At 31.2% G+C, this 25,449-nt stretch overlaps 1 protein-coding gene and 1 non-coding gene across 3 annotated transcripts; both read left to right on the top strand.

Moving 5' to 3' along the window:
- The first annotated feature begins 13,730 nt into the window (after positions 1-13,730).
- On the top strand, positions 13,731-16,768 carry LOC110099334 (dnaJ homolog subfamily B member 13). 2 transcript variants are annotated; one of them, XM_020826455.2, is made up of 3 exons: positions 13,731-14,132; positions 14,238-14,590; positions 16,075-16,768. In XM_020826455.2, exons 1-3 carry the CDS (start codon positions 13,959-13,961, stop codon positions 16,520-16,522), a joined length of 975 nt encoding a protein of 324 aa, XP_020682114.1. In that variant the 5' UTR covers positions 13,731-13,958; the 3' UTR covers positions 16,523-16,768. The 2 variants fall into 2 exon arrangements, with proteins under 2 accessions (XP_020682114.1, XP_020682119.1); XM_020826460.2 differs by having other exon boundaries at positions 13,732-14,132; positions 14,241-14,590.
- An 8,065-nt stretch (positions 16,769-24,833) lies between these two features.
- Positions 24,834-24,939, top strand: LOC114580220. The gene has a single exon (XR_003701542.1). It is a non-coding gene; the product is annotated as a small nucleolar RNA R71 (small nucleolar RNA).
- The last annotated feature ends 510 nt before the right edge of the window (positions 24,940-25,449 follow it).

Here is a 25,449-nt window from a genome sequence, read left to right as displayed (position 1 = left end):
TCCTAAAAAGCAATTGATTCAGCTTGTAAAATATTATTTACACTTTCAAGAATTATATTTTTTTACTTTCAATGCATGCTCCCTACTATCTAATTCAGATGCAAGAGTTTCTAACCTCTAGTATGCATTTTCTAGTTCAACATGTGATATTTTCAAGGAATCATGCTCATCAGTTAATTAAGTATGCTTCTTATTTAAAATAACAAATTCATTTAACAAAGCCATGTGATTACTATTAAAGTGGAATGATCTATCCTTAGGCTCTCATGCACTTTCTGCAAAATTGAAAAGATAGATTTAAGATTGGTATGTGATTTTTTAAACTTTCTATATGCAATATGAATTTGTTCTTAAACTTTAAATAATTGATCATAGGTAAGCTCACAAACTTCTTCTTGATTAGAATGATCAATAAGATCATATGTTATTATGCATACTTTGGTTGCCTCCCCTTCTGCTTCAATTTTGGAAGAGTCTAATATTGAGTATGTCCATAAAGCTTTTTGAGTATGTTGCTTACCCTTGTTTTTTTTTTAAGAAAATCTAACTAAAGCTTTATATTAAAAGCAACAGAAAGAAAAAATCTACAAAGTGGATTCCTCCTTCAAAATGTTCATGAATGAAGGAGGAATCTTATTAACCAAACAATCTTCCCAAGAAAAGTTACTTACTAAAGCATAGTTAGCACATAAGTTTGCTAACTTATTACTTTCTCTATTGATGCAATTAAAGATCTCAAAATTGAATTTAGAAAGAAATTCCATACCTCCATCCTTTAGCATCCCCTTATTCAAAGCTTTTTTGAAGTAAGAAATAATGTTTGAGTTATCACCTTCAATGAATATGCCATTATAATTGAACATCCATTCCTTGATCTCCTCTTTAATAGAATTAATAGCAAGTAATTCTAATTGTCCAATATCCCAATGAATAAATGATTTACCATAAGCATGAAGGAATCTCCCTTTATTGTCTCTAAAGACAGCTGCTATAGCCGCTTTGTAAGAAGAGATGAGAGAAGCATCGACATTAACTTTTATCCAATTGGGTGGAGGAGGATGCCAAGTATTGGACAATCTTAACGACTGATTGACATCCGAAAAGCCCAAATTAGAAAAGCTAATTTTGTTGGAGATCAAAGCTTGAATAATAGCCTTGGATGCAATAAAGCTGGAATTATCTTCTACAGCTCCATGGCATTTGTTGAGTCCAGTAATTAGGTTGTTAAGCCTAAGTAAATGTCCCAAGGCTACCAAGAGGGGGGGTGAATTGGTAGTTTTAAAAAATTTTAAACCCTCTTAATGTTAAAGTTGAACCGAAATAAAATTTTCTTTTAAGGTTAGTAGAAAAATGTTTTTCAACCACAGAGTTGTTAAAACTGAAATTTAAAGTGCGGAAACGTAAAAGCTGTAAAGTAAATGACACCAGATTTATAGTGGTTCAGTCTATAACCAGACCTACATCCACTCCTCAGAGGCGCCCTCTGAGTATTGCACTAATACCAATAGTGACTCTCCTTTTGCACCCACAGCAAGGCGGAGAAGCCCTTACAACACACTCTTTTCACCACTCCCCGGTGCGGCAGAGAACCGTCCGTCCAGATAACTGACAGATCGTCCAGTACGATAAATATCGTCCTGTACGATCAGTATAGAATTTCAAGATCTCCTTATTTGTGTGTGTGTGTGTGAGATTTTATTCACTCAATTACAATCACTCCCTTTCAAAATTAATAAAAAAAATCAATTAAACAAAATATCTCATGTTGAATTTGAATTGAAGTTTTCGTAGTCTGGAGTCTGATTTTCCTGAAATGTTAGTACACACAAGAGCAAGTGCAAATCTTCTGAAATTGTTAGGAGATAACTATACATTTGAACAATAATGTTTGGAATCATCAAAACTACATAAGTTGCATAAATATAACTCATTCAAATAGCAACTATTCAAACAGCATTATCTTTCTCATTTTGGTGGTTATTGTAAGACTAGATGGGGCCGCTGGAAGACTGGGATGCCCAGAACTTGGCTCGCCTGGCTAGTGCAGTCGGGGAGCTGGATGAGCAAACTGGCTCATTGGGGTCACTACGGGGAAGACTCCTCCTAATCAGAGCAATTCAGAATTCCCCCCTGAAGCCACGGGCAGAACACCTGGCATAGAGACCTAGTCTTTAGTGAAAAAAAGACCACGACTCCGCAAGTTCAAGGCGCGCAGCGTTGAACTTAGACACGAAGAATATTCTTCCCGTCAGACTTGATTCTAACGAAAAGAAAAAAGCAAGGTTCATATCAATCTTGACTCCTTTCGCTCTACTTTTCCAAGATAGAAATACTAAAGTACAATAAAGTTTTACCATCATCCATTTTCAGGAAACATTATTTTCTAACCATTTTAAACATTGTTCACTAGAATTGAACAAAGGAAATCCAAAACCCCAATGGTTTAAGTGTTGTATTATCTCTTTGATCTTCAAACAACTACATACAATATGTTCCATATCTTCATTACATCCATGTATTATCTTGTTGCTGATCCGTGTTGAATTTGGGTTTTTCTTCACCCTTCTCCTTGCATGGGTGAGTTTTAAGAGTTGGGTAATAAGACTTTAGGTACCCTAGCTTCCTACATTCAAAGCATATAACATTAGATGAAATTTTAGAATTTTTACCATCCTTACCCTTATTCCATCGCTGATGATATTTTTCTTTTTCTTTAAAATGCTCTTAAATTGCCATCATCATCATCATCTTATCTTATCCAGAAGAATCATTGTTACAATCATTAGCCTTTAAGGCTACAATTATCTCTTTACTCTTTTCACCAGCATCAAACAACCTTTGACTCACGCCTTGCTCATAATCATTGAGTGACCCAAGTAAGTTATCAATGAAATAAACTTTCAGATCTTTAGATTTAATAATGAAAATGATTTTTGCATCATAGGAAGAAGATAAACAAAAAAGAATTTTGTTAACTTTTTTATAATTTGTAAGCTCTCTTTCTAAGCATGCAGGGAAGTAACAATCTAAGTAAACCTAGTATACATTTAAGAAATAGATTTATTAGGTTTTATGCAAAAAGTTCATAATCATGAAGAAGAATGTTTAACCAAGATATTTCACTTCCTTTGTTCCTTCATTTGTTATGCAAAGTTTATCCCAGATCTCCTTACCAATAGTGCAAGAAGCAACACACATGTTATCTTATGATTTAAAAAAAAAAAAAAAATCAAACATTTGGCATTCAGCTAGGCTAAATCTCTATCATCCTTACTACATTGAATAAAAGGTATTTCAATTTAACACTATTTACTAATAAAACATGCATAATAACCTTCCTGAATTAACATCCACATGCGATAATCAATTGATTGTAAAAAGATGGTCATGTAAATTTTCCAAAAAATTGAAAGGAATATTATCAAATAGTGGTGGTCAAGTAATTGAATATCCTTCTACATTATTATGATTATCAAAGTTAGCCATAAATCTTTTTTTTTTTAAGTTTTATAAAACTTAACATATGAATCTCGCTCTAATATCACTTGAAAGTTCATGAGGGTTGTTAAACCTTTATGAATTAGCCCAAGGCTTACCAAGAGGTGGGTTAATTGGTTATTAAAATTTTTCTTAAGCCAAAAATAAAATCTTTTTGAAATTTTATGAATATTTTAAAACAAACAATTTATGCGAAAGCAAAACAAATTTCATAATAACAAACAGAGATTTCAAATACATAACAAATCACAGAATAATGTGAGAATTAAATGCAAAATAAAAATAGAAAGAACACATAAGCGTTATAGTGGTTTGGTCAACTTGACCTACGTCCTCTCCCTGGAAACCTCCTTTCTAGGTATAACACTAAAAGTAGTGTCTCTCCTTTTGCCCCCATAGCAAGGAGAAAAAGCCCTTATAAAATCTTTCCACTAACTCGGTGAAGTAGAGTACCTTTAATCCTTTTACTACCTCTTGGAGTAGGCAAAGAACCTGGAAATCCTTTACTCCCTACTAGAGTAGGTAGAGAACCTTGGAATCCTTTTATTCCCTCCTCAAGTAGGAAAAGAACCATAGATCCGATGTTGATGAAATTTTCCATAGAGCCACCAATGAACTAAGGAAGAAGCTTGAAAAAGATGGTGGACACCTTACGTGGAGCAACCTTTATGAATCCATCATAACTCCCCCTTATAAGGATCTCCCTCTCTCTCTCTCTCAAAGCTCTCCTCTCTTCCTTCTCTAAGTTCTCTCTCATGTCAACCCAATAGCCAAAGATTTTCTAATAAGAATATTATAAATCCTTAATTAATGGGATTCAAAAAACCCTAAATTTCATAACATATGCCTTATGTTTGTAAATTACGATACACATATCGTATAGTATAATAAGTGTAATTCAGACTCGTCCATCAAGATTGTTCCAATAAACTATTCAACTTTTATAACATTTCATACGGCACGATTAAAACATCATATGGTAGGAACTATAAAAATTCCTTCTGTTCCTTTGGGACGATCCTTGGGATGGCCAACTTCATACACGACTGATTGTCCAACATTGTGGATGTCATATAGTACGATTAGTACAAAAATCATGAATTCCATTTGGTACAATCCATGGGATGACCAATTTCATACAATGGTAATCATATAATACAAACTATATCATATAGTATGATCGATCACAATAATTGTCTATGATTTGATTGCTTGATATTGAGGGATTAATTAAGAAAGATTTTATTAGGGCATATAGAATGAAACAAATTGTATGGTACAATCAACATGAAATTACTATCTTCCTTAACCTCTGGCTGCTAGAGTTTTGTCAGAGCACAATAGATCGTATAATACAAATTAAAATTATATGGTACGCAATAAAATTGTATATAATGAAGGAAAAATAACACAGTATGAATTTCTTAAAAAGAATAATTTTTCCAAAAACATTTTTATCTCTCCCCTTGTATGTGTGCAATATTACTCAGTAATGATATATACCCAATTACATGATATGACTCAAGAAAGGGAAAAAATACATAATAAAATGAAAATTGACTATAACCCTAGTTTACCTAGTCTTGAACTGATTAGAAATGCAAGTGAATGGTAGATTGCTTTCTTGAAATGTTAGTATACAAAAAAATAAAATGAAATATCACAAAAACAAGAGAAAATATCAAACATAATAATGTTTTTTATCATAAAAATAATAGTGCTTGAATTAAGTTTGTAATAAGTACCATCATATTAATGAAGGTTTGTCTTGAGGGAAGTTTTGGGAAGAAGAAGATCTCTTTGATGTCAAAAGACTCGGCTACTCCACCATACCAGGGAAGGTGAAAGTGATTTAAGGTTCTCTACATCACCAAAAGGGTGAAAAGAAGTTCAAGTTATCTACCTCACTAGGAGGGTGAAAAGGAGTACGGTCTACTGTCGCACCTTAGTGGAAGAGAGTTTGTAAGGGCTTCTCCGCCAAGCTGGGGGGGCTAAAGGAGAATCACCAAAGAGTTTAGTGTAATACTTGGAGAGGGAGTCTCCAAAGAGTGGTACTAGGTCAAGTTTAGCGAACCATTATAAATCTCTGTTGTGTTTTTTCTTGGTTTTATTTTTCAGCACTTTATTTTCTGCATTTATTTTTGTGTTAATTATATGGTTGAAAATATCTATTTTTTTGTTATTATGAAATTACATTGCTTCTGCATCGAGAGATAAAATTATTTATTTTCAATTATTGAAAAAGCTTTAAAAGGGGATTTTTTGTGTTTTAAGAACTTTTTAAATCACTAATTCACCCCCCTCTTGGTTAGCCTCGGGACTACTTCTATAAGGTCTAACAACCTTCATGAACTTTCAAGAGGTATCATAGCACTTTCATTTCACAACAAATATGTAGCTATTACACAATAAATATATAGAAAATGCAAAGTATATATGTAACCTAATAAGTTAAATAATAATAGAAGTTACATATAATAGGTTCATATTTAGCTAGGCTATGAATCTTTTTCTAGTTACCTTTGAAATGAACTAGCATAATATTAATAAAATTCACTCCTACTCTAATAAAGAAAGATTTAATAAAGGAAACAGAATAATACATGCTAGTATGGTACATATAGTTTACAGTCTGTTAGAGCAAAAGGCTAGTACAAATGAAATTTTAAATATTGCACTCACGAATGGTTAGAAGATGAGGATCATATACTTTGAAATTTGCAACCTGGAGTTATGAGGGGTAATCTTTATAAGATAAGAGATTTTCTAAATGCTATTGGATGGAAATATCTTAGAATGTGGTTCTTCAAAGGAAATAAACATATGGTAAGTTCCCATTTTTTGCAAATGCAATAGCACCGTATCTGACGTGAAAATTCAGTGGGTAACTTAGATATTAATGATATGCTTGAAGTTGATAATTTAATTCTTTATCATCCATGGAAATTATGTCAAGATGAGTTTATTATTGAACACTATAGGAAATTTATGAATAACTTATTGTTTGATGGTAGGAGAAAAGACTTCTTAACTGAGGAAGACTGGAAAAATCTCCAATATGAGTGTGAGTTTTTCTTGACATGTTATCGTACTCAAACTCAACTTTAAAATCGATTGCGTATGTTCCTTAGTAAGAAGTAAGAATTTGAGTTTTTGTTCTTCTTTAAATGTTGTATTTTGAGTTATACTTTAAATATTTGAGTTTGAGTTTAGTTCTTCTTTAAACACAATGAAGACATAATAAATACATAGCAAACATGCAACAAATATATAATAGATATGTAGCAAATACATAGTAAACATGCACTAATGAGTAGTAGATATGTAATAGATATGCAGCATATATATGGAAATACTCAGTAAATACTCAGCAAATGTGAATCTAATACTCATTAAATATGCATCAAACAACAAACACATAGTAAATGTGTCATCGTAAATATGTAGCAGATACGTAATTGATACGCAATAAATAAGAAAAATAGACGTAGAAACACTCAGCAAATATGCATCTAATACTTAGAAAATACATGATAATATATGGTAATAGCACATTTGTAACAACATAACGAACTAAGACCAACTCATGTTATTACAAAGCATGAAAAATGTTATTTATTACAAAGAATTACTTTAATTTATTTACTACAACTCCTTTCAGTATTATAATGAATTATTTTAAGTTAACATTCAATCATTGCAATGGTTGGTCTGCTGCAATGAAATCAATCATTAACCTCGTGTATTCAGATGATAGTTAACTGGTAGATACCATGGTTATGAATTGTAAATACTCATCAAACAGTAGTTAGCACGCAGTATATACTCAATAAATATGTATATAATACTCAACAAATATGCAATAAATATGTATGAAATGCACCGTAAATGCACAACAAATATGTAATAGATACATAGTAAATATGTAACATACACGCAAAAATACTTAATAAATACTCAGTAAATATGAATCTAATACTCAGCAAACATGCAACAAATATTAAGCAAACACGCAATAAATATTCAGTAAATATGCATCAAATAGTCAGCAAATACATCTAAATACTCAACAAACACTCAACAAATATGTATCTAATACTCAGTAAATATGTGCAACATCTAGTGAAAGCCCATTTGCAATAACATAATGAAATAAGACCGACTCGTGTTATTACAATGCATAAAGAAATTGAGTTATTACAAAGAATTAATTTGATTTATTCAGTATAACTTCTTTTAGAGTTACAATGAATTATTTTTAAGTTAACATTCATTCCTTATAATTGATGGTTTCATACAATGATATCTATCATCAATCTGATGTATTCAGATGATGGCTGGCCAGTGGCTGCCCCAGTTATGAACTAGCAAATACTCAACAAACACATAGTGAGAACACAACAAATTTGTTGCAACATCCGGTGAAAGCACATATGTAATAACATAATGAACTAAGACAAACTTATATTATTACAATGCATAAAAAATTAAAATTATTAGAAAGAATTACTGATTTATTCACTATAACTCCTTTCAGTATTATAATAAATTATTTTTATGTTAACATTCAATCATTACAATTGTTGGTTAGAAGCAATGATATTCATTATCAACCTCGTGTATTTAGATGATGGCCGACTACTGGCTATCCCAATTATGAACTAGTAAATACTTAACAAACACACAGCGAACATGCAACAAATACTCATTAAATATGTATCTAATACTCCAAAAATACTAACAAACCCACAACAAATATGCATCTAATACTCACCAAACACATAACAAATACTCAGCAAACACGTAGAAAATACTTAGCAAATATGCATCTAAATACGTAGTAAATTCATTATAAATGTGTAGCAAATGGATCACATATATGTAATAGATACGCAGTAAATACGCAGCACACACATAAAAATGCACATCAAATACTCAGCAAATATGCATCTAATACTCAACAAATACTTAGCAAATATACATCTAATACTCAGCAAACACATAATAAATATTCAATAAACACTCAATAAATATGCATCTAATACTCAGTAAATATGCAACAATATTTGGTGAATACATATTTGAAATAATATAGCAAATTAAGACCAACTCAAATTTTTACAACGCATGAAGAATGCCATAGATTAAAAAGAATTGCTTTTTATTTAATCACTATAACATCTTTAAGTACTATAATGAATTATTTTAAAGTTAACATTCAATCATTATAATCATTGGTCTGAAGCAATGATATTCATTATCAAACTCAGATATTTAGATGATGGCTGACTGGTGGCTGCCCAAGTTATGAAATCCTCATTGAAGAATTTGACCATGCTTAAAAACATTGTTGAAAATTTAATCTGAGTTAAACATGCATTATTTTATAATATGTAATGAAAAAATATTATTATGTTAGTTTAATTATACTCTTAGGCTTCTTCTTCTTCTCCCAGTGTTCGTTTAACCTTCCATTATATATGCCTTTCAGTTTACACTTTGGTGGGTCTTTCAATTTTTTAATCCCACCATATGTGTTACAAACTTTTAGTTCTTTCACTTGCCATCAATGATCAAGTATATATTTTCAGTTATGTAAATCATTATAGCAAGCATGTATTTCTCAGCCTCCTCATTCTTCTATGCTCGTATGGTAAATTAATACACAAATCTACTGAGATGATTTCAGAGAATCAACTACTAGTTTTAGAATTATTCTTTTCTTCACCTACGAACATGAGGTTTGAATATATATCTTTTTGAGTTTTGGCTGACCATCACAACATTAGGTTCTTCTCAAGGATTTTTATAATATCCAATTGCCTCAAAACTCTCATACAATAAGAAAACATCAAATACATCATCTTAAACTTCCTATAGGTGCATTAAATGCTACCATCTTTACATCAAAATTAATAACCCAAAGGTTAGATTGTTCCTTATTGTTCACGCACTTAACAAAAATTTTGAGGAATCACTTGAGATAAAGTCTATACTCATTCTACCCATACCCTATAAAAATATTTTCTCTAAAAAATAATATAGTTTTTTATACTAAAATTGAGCAGCTTACTTTAATATTAGGCTCATTTTAATTATAGGTGCAATTTCAAACTGATTATATTTATAATCCTCATCATATCATTATGATGCCAAGTTATAATCACTTTCTTTAATCCCAAAAAAGTAATCAGTTATAAAATTGTGATCTTCAAAATATCTTGACACACATTATTATTAAACTTGCTATGATGTGTGGATAGAATGCTTATGCTAAGATAATCCTCATTGAAAGTTGTTGATCACATATTCCTTATCCTATAAATATCCTTCAAACAAACATGGTTGTGGAGATTCCTTTCTTTGATCATTTCAGCCCATATTTTCTCAAACTCCCCCTCAAAGTCACACTTGCTCAAACACTTATAGAAGGGCCCTCTAATTTTATTTTGTTATTAAAGAAATAATCTTTTGAGTAAACTTTCTTAAAGATATTCTATTGGCACCGTCTATGGAGAGAGCGAGGTAAAGCAACTTTTATGACCTTAATCGTTGCCTGGTCTTGATTAGTAAATATTATTATATGATATGTATAACCCATTATTCATACAAATATTCTTAAAAGCCATGTAAATGATTCAATTATTTCTTCTAACAAGAATGACACCCCAAGTATAATATTTTTCCAATTATTATTGATCTTGATAAATGGTTTGCATACTAAATTATATTTTTAAGCCTATAGCTAGAATAAAAAATCACCATATCCCCAAAGTAGTCATAATCTATCTTACCCATCCCATTAACAAAAAAAAAATCTATTAAATTAATTAATTTGAATGTCCCATGAGATTATATTATTATCAACTTGACTATCTTTAAATAATTAAATCAAATTATTATTGTCCTTAAATTTAATCTTAACTCTTTTCTTTTTCTAAATAAAGTTGTATGCATCCCTTATAGAGAATCTAACATTTTTTATACCTCCAACTTCTTCTGTAAGAAAGGGGAATTCATCAATGGTTCTTATCTCGACCTCTATTATTATTTTAAGAGCTGAAGCTTTATAATCACAAATACTCCAACACGATCTAAGTAGATATTAGTCTTCTTCCTAGCCAAATCATGATTATGAATTTCAATAAAGTTTAGTTTTTTGTATTCTAATTTCTTGCTTGATCCACTATAAACCTAACCATAGCTTGACAAACTATTCTGCTCTTTGATTTTCAATATTTTGTTTGGGAATTCAAATCAATGCCATTCTTGAAACCTTATTTTGAACACGTAAATTTCTTGCACTTCATCTTTGTGAAATTTGGCCAGTAAAGGTGATGATTCATTCAAAAACTAAAACCATCATTATGGGCATAACTACAGTAAACCTTGTATGGCACTTTCTTATTCTTATACACACCCGATTATAAAGTAAATACACATGTTAAAAGGAAAACTCGCACTGAATAAGAGGTAAATATTTAACAAATACATAGCAAATACACAGTCAATACACTTCGAATACGCAATTGATATAAAGTGAAAATGCAAAGAATAGGCAATTGATATAATGAGAAAATGCAGTGAATAAATATTGAATACCCAACAAATATGCAATTCAAAAAAGATTCAAAAAATGAATAAAGTGAACTCATAGAAATTTAAAATTGTTCATCAAAAACTTGTACGAAGTAAAAGATAGTAAATTAAATATTTTGTGCATTGTGCCTATAAGTTTGTATATTGTTTATCTTCATTATGTGTTAATTATCTACAAGCTTGTTCACACAACGAATTTAACCTTTTCTGATAAGTGAATCCTATGGCATCTCCAACCAAATTTACTTCAGCTCCATACCCTAAACCGATCATTCCTTCAGGCTGTAACTTTTTGAACTTAAAGTCTTTCTCTTCCGGGATGTTTGCACGCCCCCTTCTAACCTCTACCTGTTGCAATACATGACCCCTAGCCTAAGATTTTGATGATGATAAATAATGTCGATTAAATTATCTCATTATTCATTGAATATTTTTAATGTTGGACTTATTTGTGAGTACTTACATTTCAGGGATATCACATATTGCTCAAGACAACAAGATGACTCGAGGCTGGGTAGAATAGGATGTGAAGTTTATAACTCTGTATTTTTTTCTTTTTTTATTTTTGTTTTTTCTTTTCTTGAGTCTGGCCTTAAAGTGTATGCAAACTGAGCAACCATTAACACAAACAGAGGGAGTATTTTTAAAGGCAAATCTTTTTATTTTTTGTATATCATAATGTATAACTTTAAATTGTACTATACGAACTATTGTGGCTCAATAGCTATTCTCTGTTAACTAATCATATTGTACGATCATGATCGTAATGTACGATGTATTTTTAATTTGAAACCCTAGCCACTAGATAAATTTAAGTAAGTATTTAAATCCTGAATTTTGAAGTGATCGTACTGTATGATTGAATCGTACAATATGCATATTTGAATACTTAACCCCCATGATTACTAAATTTAATCAAAAATTAATTATTGATTAGTGATCATATTGTATGACATGGTTCGTACCGTGCGATGAATCGAGATTATTTTTTATCATCCAGAACATCATACCAGATGATCCCTTAACTTTTGAACTAATCTCATGGGACGATGTAAACATCGTATTAGACGACCTGAAGCTTTTAACATATCATACTATATGAATTGGATCGTATCAGACGATGACTAGATATGAGTTTTGGTCATCTCAGCATTCGTTTTGTACGAATAGAAGAAATATAACATATCGTATTGGATGATATTTGAATCATACAATACGATAGTGTTCAGAAAATTTGCTTGTTCATACTCCTTCATACTAGGACGAAGGCTGTTTTGAACTGATCGTACTGTATGATCTTGGATCGTACTGTATGATCTTGGATCGTACTGTATGAACAAAAATAGCTGAATTGAAAATTTAGGATTTCTTGAAACCTCATTTATATATGATACTCTTGTCTTTTGAAATATAATAAGAGAGAGAAACGTGACAAGAAGGGGAACTCATGAGAGGGAGCTACTTTATGAGATTTTGGGTTTGTGAGAGAAGGAGAATGTGAGTTTGTGAGGGAGGAGTGTGAGGGGATCACATGGTTTCTCCAAGCCTGCTGTACACTTGCTCCTCCTATGGCTCGAGAAAATCTTGTGGGAGCTTTTTAAGAGGGAGATCCTTCAAGGTCCATGTCCTCAAAGGTACTCTGCCTTCTTTAGGATGGAGAAAAATGAGAAGGTTCGTTGTCGTCACCGGAAGGATGACATAGCGTTTAGTACTCCGCCACACCAAGGATTGTAAAAGTGTGGTTTTGTAAAGGCTTCTTATCCTTACTGTGAGGACAAAAGCAGAATTACTTTTGAGTTGTGAAATTCCCAGAGTAGAGGACTCCGAGGAGTGGACGTAGGCAAGTGACCGAACCACTATAAATCTTCTAGTTTGCTTTTTCTGTTTACTGCACTTTACTTATGTTTTGCATTTTATATTTGTTATAATTGCTTGGTGAAAATTCAATTCTAGATCTTTGTTGTGTGATTTAAAATTTCACCACTTCTGTTGCAATCATGTTTTAAACATTCGCTTCTGCATCAAGTTAAGTTTTGTTTAAAAAATTAAAAAATTAATTAGAACTCGTGTTTAGGTTTGTTTCTTTATTTTGAAAATTTTCAATTCACCCCCTCTTGGCGCTTCTCGTACTTTCACTATCTCCTATGGGCATACGATCTACTTGAAGAATGCAACGTCCTCCTCCAAATCAATCTTCATCTTTATCGGCTCTTTCTCTTTTTTTCATCTCTCAAGATATCAAACATTATTTGAACCCAAATCCTAAATATTATGGAGTTTTTGCGGGTTTTTCCTTAAAAGGAACCGCCAACTCTAAATTCAAGGTTTGGAGAAATTATTTAAAATATATGGCTGGGTCGGGTCGATCGGGTTAACAAGACAAAAAAAAATGCAAATGAATATCCACATGTTCAATCCATATTTCGCAAATTCATTAGAGTATGAATATAGAACTACATCCGAACTCCGCACATAATAATTTCTTGGAAGGTGGAGACCTCAATTCCCACTAAAAATCCCTAAGTTCATGTGATTTTTTTAGGAAATGAGGTTTTTATTTTTATTTTTATTTTAATAAAGGGTTAGTACTTTTATCCGCGTAATAATAAAGAGAGATCGATATTTGGAGGTAATGTAACGTTCTACTTCTCCCTCCATTCCTACAATAAAACTCCCTCGACTCCTTCGCCCTCTTCAGCTTCGCTCTTGAATTTCTTCTTCTTCTTCTCTCTCTCTCTCTCTCTCTCTCTCGCTTACTCTGGTTCTCCTTCAATAATTTACAGAAGTTCTTCTCCTAAAATAGCAAAAGAAGAACCCAAAATTACACTTCTTGAGGATTCGCTTCTCCGTTTGATTTGACCATGGGAAAACCTCGAGACTTCTATGAGGTCCTCAACATTCCCAAGGACTCGTCCCCTCAACGAATCCGCAGAGCATACAAGAGCCTCGTCAAGAAATGGCATCCCGACAAACATCCTCTTTCTTCTAAGCCTGAGGCCGAGGCAATGTTCAAAGCCATCGCCCAAGCCTATGAGGTACTTAACGATCTAACCTATAACTCACTTTCACTTTCCTCTTTCCCCTGTCTCCTTTCCCCTTTCCCTTCCTTCGCTATTGATTAGGGTTTTCTTCTGGGACAGCAGGCCCTTTATGAAATCCAGGGAAAACCTCTGTTTGCCAACTGTGACAGCAGCACCGGTGGAGGAGGAAGAGGAGGGGAAGGAGGATCAAATCGTGGCCGGACCACGACGCCCCTGTCGTCGGTGCGGGCAGCTAGCTTCCGCAGGGAGGATGCTGTGCATAGGAAACCTCGCAGTGATCCTAAGGATGTGCACTACACGGCTTCTTCGCCTAAGTCTGGCTTTGCTTCTAATTCAGGCACTTGTTGGAGAAAGCCACCGCCTTTGGAGAGGAAGCTGGAGTGCACACTTGAGGAGCTTTTTAGTGGTTGCAGGAAGGAGATTTACTTTGATAGAGAAGTGGTTGTGAATGGGTATTTTATTCTTTCATCTACTTTCTTGTTTTCGATTATCTTTTTTTGTGTTTCAAGAATTTGTATTGCCCTTTTTTCGTTTGGTAATTAGCATGTGAATCTGAACTGTTGTTTAGGCTTTCTTTGGATTGTAGGAAAGTGAAGGGAGTGAGATAGAATTTAAACATGTGTTGATTATGAATCTAGTGCAAATGATTAAAGCTTATCAATCTGTTCTTTTTGGTTTCCTTTTACTTAAATTCTCAGCATCCAAACGCATCCATAGACCTTTAATGAATTCATAGAGATATATAGCCTTATTCAAATCTGACTTTTACAAGGTGAATTAGAGCCCATTTGGCGATATTTTCTGCATCCTGCTTCCACCTGAACAAGATATAAAAATAAAAGATAGGCCTTTGTTTTAGTTGTTGTGAAAAAAATTCAATTTTATTAAAGCTAGGAAAGAACTTGGCTTCCAAAAAAAAAGGTTTTTTTTATGAATTTTATTTGTTTTATTCAATAAATAATTCTAAATAATTACGTACTCATTATAATTAATTTATTCTGTTATAATGATATGAGTTTTATGTCAAGTTTTGTTTTAGTCATCCAATTAGTCATATTAATGTCACATCAACTTTTTAGTAAACAATTATAATTCTTCCAGCACCTTAGACAATAATCTTACCAACACAACAAAAGGCAATAAAGTACAACAACGCTGAACAGAGCCTTTACACTAATGAAATGGATTTATGGGTTTGATGAGTTTCTTAAAGAATTTCCCAAACAATGGTTCAAAACTTACAATTTTTTTTGTCTTTTACGTAACATACAAAGCCTTGAAGTAATCAATTTCTTTCAGAAAGGGTATTTAAAATATATTAATGGCCAAGCCAGCTTTTAACTAATTTTTTGTAGAATTTGACGCAAGAATTTTCCATATTGACATCTTAAAAAGGACTTGCTCAAATGGTTACTTTGTCATTACATTCATATTTGATGACTCCTTTTTTCGGCTCCTCTTTTACTAAATAGTTAATATGATAATGATGATGCCATAGAACCTAAACTTGTGCTCTCCTAATGAGAAGAGTTGAACATGTCAGAGTTGAACTTTATGTAAATCACATATTTATTGTTAAATGTAAAGCTGGATACATGCCAGTTAATGCCTTGCCAATCAATTGGTGTTTGATTTAGTCTATTTTATACTAGACGAAGCCTTATGGTTATGATACATCTGCAGGCTAATATGAGTTATGTTTTGATGCATGATATTTCTTATCTTGCTCTTAAAATCTTCCATGATAAGGCGTATTTATTTTCCTTGTGAAATTGCCATTCTCACGTGGCTGGACTTTCTTCTAATGTGGAATAATGTGATATTTCGACAAAGATTTTACATTCATTCCATTCATTGTGAATGTGATTAATTAATCCTCTAGTTGATGATATCATTTTTACAGTTTTTTCTTTTGTTTTTTTGGTATCATTGATAGGTCTGTTATTCGAAAGGAAGAGTCACAGAAGATCAAAGTGAAGCCAGGATGGAAGAAGGGGACTAAGATTACATTTGAAGGAATGGGGGATGAACGGCCAGGATGCCTTCCTGCTGATGTAATCTACATGATAGCTGAAAAGGAGCATCCTTTCTTCAAGAGAATTGGCAATGACCTTGTGATGAAAATAGAGGTTCCTCTTGTGAATGCTCTTACTGGCTGGACCTTCTCCTTCCACCTCATAAATGGTGAACAGATGACCCTTTCTTTCCAAGATGAGATCATTCATCCAGGATATGAGAAGGTTATTGAAGGTGAGGGCATGCCCTTGGCTAATGAGAAGGGCTTGAGAGGAGACCTGAGGATCAGATTCCATATTCGATTTCCAACAAAACTTAGCATCAGGCAGCGCACTTTTATACAAGAGGCCCTTAAACAGGATAGCTGATTGATTGTTATAAGAATGTTTGGTGACTTTCTTTGATGACATAAAGAATAAATAAATAAATAAATTTCTTAGCTTCTCTCATGGCACTAGTTTGTCAATATGGTTAATTGAAGTCTCAAGTGTGTAGAATTGGAAAAGCTATCAAAGTGAAGCCATGTAACAGTATGAAGTGTGATTTTCCTTCTGTTGTATCTATGATATCGGCTAATTTTCCTGTGTGTAATTTGGATTATTTGGTGCCTTCTATCTATGGAAGGAATGGGTGGAATGCTTGAAGTGTTGCTTCCTTAAGTAGTGGGGGTTGTTTAACGCAGTGACTTGAGCAAAAAAAATTTTTAACCTATATTATCAATCAGCCAATGACCAATAAAATGTTTTTGTTGACGAATGAGTTTTTTTTTTTTTTTTTATTAAGCTAATATGGGATGTATTATTTACAATATATAATGTCAAATTTATATTCAGTAGTGTTATATTTAAATTTGTATGTGGATGACACCTGACTTTATTAACTAACTATTTTTGAGAATTTTTTTTTTTTTAATTTTGTGTGAGAATGGAAAGAAGAATCCACTATCAAGAATTTGTACTACAATTGCTTTAGTATCTTAAGGTTTAAAGAGATCCAAAAGATCATAATTGCTTTACAGGTCTATTTTTAGCTATGCAAATGTAGTGCTTTGTGCTTTAGCTTTCACTTACTATTGAGATTTCTAAAAAGCTTTAATTTTATTACTACATCAGGTCTTTTTAACGCAAGTGCATATGTCATGTCAAATAATATATTGATAAGAGAAGTGTTCATCTCACAAGAAAAAACTAGAATTGTTTTTTGTTCACTGTAGTACTAATTATTGAATTGCTAAATTTATCTAGCTTGATGATTTAAATGGGTTGTGTAGATTAAGTTAAAAATTTTCAAATGTAAAAAATAATTAACTGTTTGTAAAAATTTTGAACTTATGGTATATTTAAAAATACATGATTATAGTAGAGTAGTTTTATTTCTATTATTGTTGTAGATTAGAGCATGTGTAGTCATATATGTCGAGCTCGCTAGAGTATAAACTAGGATCCCTCCTAACAACAATTTTTCTATCTTCTTAAGACCCAATAATAATACCAACGTATGTTTATATTATGGTCAGATTACGTTTTCAAATCTCTAATTATTCTTCTATTCCTCCGTCAAGGCTCTAGATCATATTATGTATTTAATTTTTGTACAACTTATACATAAACTAATTGAAGTACAGAGTACAAAAATAGCATGATTCTATAAAGAATAAACTTACACTACACAATATATGCTTTTTAAATAATGATAGATTCAAAAAGAAAAGTTTAGCTACACATGTAGATGATGTTACACAACACAAATATTTTATTTAACAAAATAAATAATAATTTACCAGCTTAAAACACAAGATAAAAAATGTAAAACATAGTTTATAAATTACTCATAATTAAGATACAACTCCTTTGCATTTGTCCACTTTAATCCATACTAGTACAACACTCCAACACATACACAAACCACTCCCTCAAGAACAGCACATCACACTCACTCATAGACACACACAAAATGACTCCATAGTGTGTCAAGCCCTTCACATGAAGACTAAGGCTACTATTTATAGTTTCGCAAAATAACTGAACAAGCGCCACAATGTTGACTCGGCGGTGTTGGAGTGCTTCTGAACCTACACATTGGTTCACCCTTTTTTATTTTGTTTCAAAGGTTCAATTACTTCCTATTGCAGCATTAGGCGATTTGGCGTTGTGTCCCTTAATTTGGATAGCACCTCAGCGCTAACCTCTCCAACCGATTTGCTATGATCTTGACTTTGTGGCGCTATAGCGCTTGTTCAATTTTCATTATTTTTTCACTATTTTAGTACACAAAACATAAAGTTTAAAAGCACAATTATCAAAATATAGGAATTTTGGAATTAATAATTTTTATCTGATTAAATTCCCCAATCTTTAAGCTATTAGTTGTACTCAAGTAATTTAAATTGCACTGGGATAAATATTATCTTTTGCATTGAATATAATTTTTTCAAATAAATAAAATTAATAATCTAAATATTTATAAAGTACAATAATTAAAAGATTATTTAATTAAATAATTTATAATATTCTACTATTTCATTTTAAATTAATATTCCTTCTAAATTAAACTCCACTGAGTGAATAATTTTGACTAGTTTACTCAAGTTTACTAGAATTTTTAGAAATTAATGAAATTACTTATTTAGTTAATCCTTAAATCTATATAAGCTTTCTTTAAATATTATGATTCCAATAATTCCTTTAGAAGTATACCAGTAGAGCTAGACATCACAAAGACCAATTTTTTATATTAAGGTATTTAGTAATTTTACTTTATCCTTTTTTTTTTCTTTTATTTGGCTATGTATCATATAATTATTTTGTATATATTGCCTCTACTTATTATTCTTAAACAGGGCTAGACATTACATGAACCAAATTTTTTAATATTCAAACACTTTAGACTTTTCCAATATGTTTAATTTTTAACAGTTTTCATTTAATAACTAATTTTTTTATTTAGATGTTGAATACATCTCTATTACCTCTACTCATTACACCAATCAAAGATTTTTAAAGGTTTCATAATTACCTAATTACTTAGATTTTAGGTGATTTATGATTAATCTAGCTAATGAGTTAATTTACATCAATCCTAAAATTTAGTAGTCCTTTATAAGTTGTCAAATACTAAATTGATGTTTAGGAATTTAATTGATCGAGAATTACAAATTTTTAAATTAAAAAGAATAGTTTTTACTTATAACATATTTATTACGGAAATTGTGCAAGTTGTTTACTATTAAATACTTATGAATCCTAATTTTAAATTTATCAAAATTTATAACTCATGCAAAAAGTACAATATTAAGGCAAATAATTTTCTAAAATTTGTAGAAATTTATTTCATTGATATATTTTTCCAAATTATTAAAAAAAATGCATGAAATTATTTTAACAAAATAAAACAAAATAGTAAATACAAAACCTAAATAAAAGAAAATAAAAAAAAAAGTAAAAACATGTTGAAACAAATAACTTAAAAGAACTAACAACAAAATTTAAAATAAATAAATAAAAATAACTACAAGAATAACAATAGGGCTCTCCTTACTTATCATCTTCATCATTGTCATCTTATTCTTATTATGTTTCTACCGAGGGTCCAGCTTCTGGATATGTTGCAAAGGTGAGCGAGTTAGGAAAGAAATTTTTCTGACCAATGGAGTCAATCACCACGTTGTAAAATATTCCTACAAAAGTTGTGTTGTAGTCAGCCTTGTATTGGTACTGCAGTTTTTGCCAAAGCATCATATGGTTGTAGTGGTTGTACATCCTTTTTTCTAACCCAATCAACTATTTTCTAAAGGGTTTAATCAAAACCTCAATATAATCAACTCTATCATGAGTTATGCCACTTGATTTCCTAGCATCCTACAATCTCTACCATGCTATTATGCAGGTTAGTTCGATTGGCCAAATTCCTCTCCTTGTTCTGCAAGAAGATTTTGAAAGACGGGATCTTAGATCTAATTTGGGTAGAAGTAGACATACCTACTCCTTCCATGGGTTTCCTATTATCATGGTTGGCTCACACAAATCACAAATAATATTGTGATTCCTTAAAACACAAAAGTAGACCCCTTAAGCATATATTGTATTGAATAAAAAATAATTATACCAAAATTAATACTCATTTCTTTTTTAAACGCAATAATTTAAAATGGTATTATCCTTAGTCGCCTCACAAATGTTTATGCTTAGCATAGGCTTCAAAGAGATAAAATAATGTCGGTATTTGAATTCTTGGGTGAGGGCAGATACAAAAAAAAAGAGTTTATCCACTCTCTCCTCTTTTATTGGGCTTTTAAATCTCTCAAGGTAAAAAAATCTAATTATTTCATTATAATCTATAGTAGAAGTATAAAAGGTTAAGTACACCTTTCTACTGAATTAAAAGTTTAGGGTTTGGAAGAATTAATTTACATATATAAGAGTGAAGGGAGCCACTTACAATGAATGAAAACACGTACATTCATTTTAGTGCTCCTTTGCATCAGCGAAGAATTCTTAGACAACATAGACATAGGATGGACGAGGCTAGATGATAAGGAAATCCTAGTTATGCTCAATAATTTGGTTCTAGATAATCCTCCTGAGGTTATCAAATCCTCATTCATGTATGATTAACCTACCCACTAAGTTATTAGATCACTACTTTGGGGATACACTTAAAACCTACTGGCATAAAAAGAGGTTGATCTAGACCTTTTCTTACCAATTGATATTTTTGGGGCCATTCATAGAAGGGAAACCCATAAGGCTCCTAAAGCATGAATGTAAGAAAACTCAAATACTCATAAGGAAAAGGATGTAGATGGAAAATAAAACTTAGCCCATATACATATCTATAAGTTGACTAGCATTGACCTGAATAACACTGTGATGCTAAGTTAAATTCCCAAGTGGGTTCTAGTAATGCAACACTAGGGACAGGTAGTGCTACATCACTCAACTTGGAAATTGACATTTCAGGTTTTTAGACCATGAGATCAATGTGACACTCAACACATGGTAGCACTAAGACACTCAAAGTGATCATCTCCATGATGCTTCTTATACCCTTTTAATAATTTGACCAAGCATTATGGTGCTACATGGGGCAGTATTGCAGTGCTCAGTTTGGTAAAATGATTAGAGAGTTCAATACAATAGTGCTAAAAGGATGGCACTGTGATGCTCTAGAAGGTGATTTGTGTGCTCTTGCATTTCATCATCTAGCACTGCATTACAATCAACTTTATTAATTTTTGATAAGTGACACGGTACTGCGGTGCTTTAGGGGTAGCACAGCTACGCTTTAGGGGTAGTGCTATAATGCTAGGATGAATTTTCTAAATTATAATCTTAGACCCAACTTAAGACTACAACACATATAAATATGTAACAAAACTCACATCTTCCTTAGGATTCTCTAATATCAAGAAAGAATTCATTCACACAACTCCTAACATCAACAAAGGAGATCAATTGGATTGTCTTACAAATAGTGTTAAGTTTTTAATCTTCAGCCATAATATGCTAAAACCCTATTCAAGATGATCCCTTTCTATAGAACTTTTAACGCATCAATATCCCTCACTATATAGGGTTTTAATCTCTAACCGTTAACTTTAAAATTTTGGGTTGTTATATGATCCTTAATATCACAATTCCATAAGGATACACCTTTACAATAGGGAATGTTCATGACCACCTGGACTTTAATTTTCTTGAAAAGATTTTTAATCTTGAATTATATAGAAGAACTTCTTATTTAGGCTCAAAATCCGTTCTAATAAACTTACAATCGCCAATTTTTAATTTTCTCCTTAAACATTTTACCATTCTCATAAGAATCATTTCTAAATTCCTCTAACATATTCAAATATATTAATCTTCTCTTCTTAGCATTCCTTACAATTCTAATTCAATTATTTTACATCCCAAAATACTTATGATCTAATTTTATAGATAAATATTAGGTCTTTCTAAAAATTGATTTATAAGGAGACATTCTAATAGGTGTCTTAAATGCCGTCCTATAAGCCCAAAGTGTGTCATCTAAATTCAAAGCCATATATCTTTTCTATTTGGACTCACAATTTTTTCAAAGATTCTCTTACTCCCCAAATTACATATTTCAGTCAAACCACTAGTTTGGGGATGGAAATATATTTGCAACTCTATGTTTAATCTTATATTTGAAATTAAAGCCTGCACTCTCTTATTATGAAAAAATACTTCCTCCATAACTAATAATAACTTAAGGTATTCCAAATCTAGAAAAAATAATTTTCTTTAAAACTTTATTAACCTTCTAAGCATAATTTTGGGGATTTTTGCTTTCTAAACCCACATATTTGACTATTATGAAAATATATTGACTTCCATAAGATTTCATAAATTATTCCATAAGGTCAAGTCCCTAAATATTAAAAACCTCCAATTTAACATTATATTTAGGGAATTTATTTTATTTTATTTATGTTACCACCCTCTTAAATCGATCATATCTTTTAAATTTTTTTTTTTTTACATTTAAACAAATGTAGGCCAATAAAATCAAGATTGAAGGATCTTTGGAGAAATTTCAGATCCTCCAAAATGCCCTCCATACTCGTAGTTATGGAATTGCATGATGATTGATTCAATATCATTTTTAGGGAAACATCACTTAATGATTTAGTCATTACACATCATAAATTAGAATATCTCATCCCAAAAATAAAATTTAACATCATGTTGAAATTTTTACCTTTGGGTAAAAGACATGTCAATGGGAATAACACCATTAATAATGCAGTTTAGAATATCAATATACTAAGGCATACCATATGAATGAAATGCAAAAAAATGCTCATCTGGAAAACATTCATTGATGTCACACTCTTTCTATGTAGGTTCTTCCAGTTATAACCTAGATAAATAACCAGCCACTTAGTTTTCAGTTCTTTTTATAAAGGATTTTTACATCAAATTCTTGTGATAAAAGAATCTACATTACCAATCTAGTCTTGGAATCTCTTTTTTCTCATCAAGAATTTGATAGAAGAATAATAAACTTAAACTAGAACCATAGTGCTAATGAAATATAGTTGAAACTTATCAAAGGAAAAGATAATGGCTAAATAACTCTTTTATAATGGTTGTATAATTCAATACAGTTGCATTTAAAGTTTCACTTGCATAATAATAACATGAAATTTTATATCTTTTCTTTTCCATAACACATCACCAACAACATAATCTTTAGCATCCCACATGATTTCAAAATCTAATGTCCAATTAAGTGTAATAATAATAGGTGAGGTTATCAAGAGCTATTTCCAACTGTTAAAAGCTTTAAGACAGCCATCTGGCAACATATTTTAAATTTATACTTTACTAACATATCCTCTATTATCCCCTTTGGTTATGTAACTGAATGATCAGCTAACTGAAGGGTAACAAGTGTAAGTTGGACTTCTCCTAAGTCAAGTCTTTTGAATATTGAAAAAGATATTAGATTTATGTTAAATCCTAATTAACATAGTGCCCTTCCTTAAAATTTATTCTCGATAACCATAAGAATTATGAAACTACCTAGGTCTTTAAGTTTTTGAGGAAGTTTTTTCTGTAGGATTGTATTGCATTCCTCAATTAAAGATATGGTCCTTAAGTCTCTTAATCTTCCATTCTTACTTAGGATGGATATCATGAATATAGAATAAGTAAGCTTCTATTCTAGGACTTCTACAAATGGAATGTTAATAGTTAACATTTTATATACTTCAAAAAACCTAGAGAATGACCTATTCAAATTCTACTTATGCAATCTTTTGGGAAATAGTGGTGGTGGAAACTCAATAACCCCTTCAACAGATTTTTCTGCTTCTTTATTAGATAGAGAGTGTTCCTTAGGTTGGGAATCTTTATTGGATCCTCTATAGGTTCTCTTCCTCAAATTAATCATTATTCCTACCACTCGCCAATTGAATAGCCATGTATACCCTTATCTTTAGGATTTATTTATGTATTATGGATAAAGTTTCCTAGGGCCTTTTGGTTAAAAATCCTGCTAGCTATCCTAATTGGGTTTCAATATTTCTAAGGGCCGCAGCTTGACTCTACAATTGTGTGCCCATTCACAAAATAAACACTTACCATAAAGTCTTCTTATCCTTAAGTTGATTCATTGAGTTAAATCTAAGGAGATAATTAAGCTTTTGGTTTATAAAATTTTAAGAGGGTGACTCAATTTGTCTACTTGACTTGGCTTATTGGAGTTTTTATTAGTATTTATATTTTGATTATTATTCCAAATTAAATTAGGATAATTTTCCATCCTATATTATATGTATTTGAAAAAGGGCTATCAACTCCATTATTAATTACATTATGGATTGTACTCCAGAAGTATTAGGATCAATAGATATTCCAAAGATTATCTCTTCTATAATCACTAGTGAATTTAAAGGTGATTTAATTTGAAGAATATCTAATTTTTTAGAAATGGTAACTACTTGAGGAGAAAAATTGATAAATCATCTAATTCAAAAACACTAGCTATCTTTCTACTATTAATTCTTTAAGATGACCATTAAAAATTGCTAGTAGCTATCTCCTCAATAAAAGCATATGCCTCATCGAAGAACCACCAAAGACAACATAAATGATTGATCTAAGAAATCTATAAGACCATTATAAAAAGATTGAAGGATTAACCAATTAGGGAGAGCATGATGAGGATATTTCCAAAAGAGTTCTTTAAATCTCTTTCATGATTTATAAATAGACTTAACATCTAACTAGGTCAAATATGTGATGTCATTTCTAAGCTTAACAATTTTTTTATGGTGGAAATTATTTAGCTAAAATTTTATGGGCAAGATTAATCTAATTTATAATTGAGCCTAGGGTTAATGAATTTAATCACATTTTAGCTTTATCACTAAGAAAAAAAAATTAACATAAGTCTCATAGCATCATTAGTAACACCATTATATTTGAAGTTTGCATAGATTTCAAGGAAACTAATAATATACAAATTAAGGTCTTCTATTAGAGTCCACCCAGACTAAGAATTTTAATTCATTTAGATTATGGTATGTTTTAATTCAAAATTATTGGCTTGAATGCTAGGTCTGTTTATACTTTGATGATTACCTTTAACCATAGAGTTAACCTATTCCCTAAGAGGTCTAGGTTGATCATTTTCTAAACGTTATTGAGCCATTTTTAAATCTTTTTTAAATTTTTATTTTTCTAATTTTTCTTGGAATATTTTCAATTTTAGTGTTAAATAGAAGCTCAATTGGTTAATATTGTGCATGCAATATTAAGCAACATAA

This window comes from Dendrobium catenatum, unplaced genomic scaffold (genome assembly GCF_001605985.2).
Source record: "Dendrobium catenatum unplaced genomic scaffold, ASM160598v2 fragScaff_scaffold_853, whole genome shotgun sequence".
Taxonomy (NCBI): domain Eukaryota; kingdom Viridiplantae; phylum Streptophyta; class Magnoliopsida; order Asparagales; family Orchidaceae; genus Dendrobium; species Dendrobium catenatum.
The sequence above is the reverse complement of the archived record's forward strand: the minus strand, read 5'-3'. Positions and strand labels throughout refer to the sequence as shown.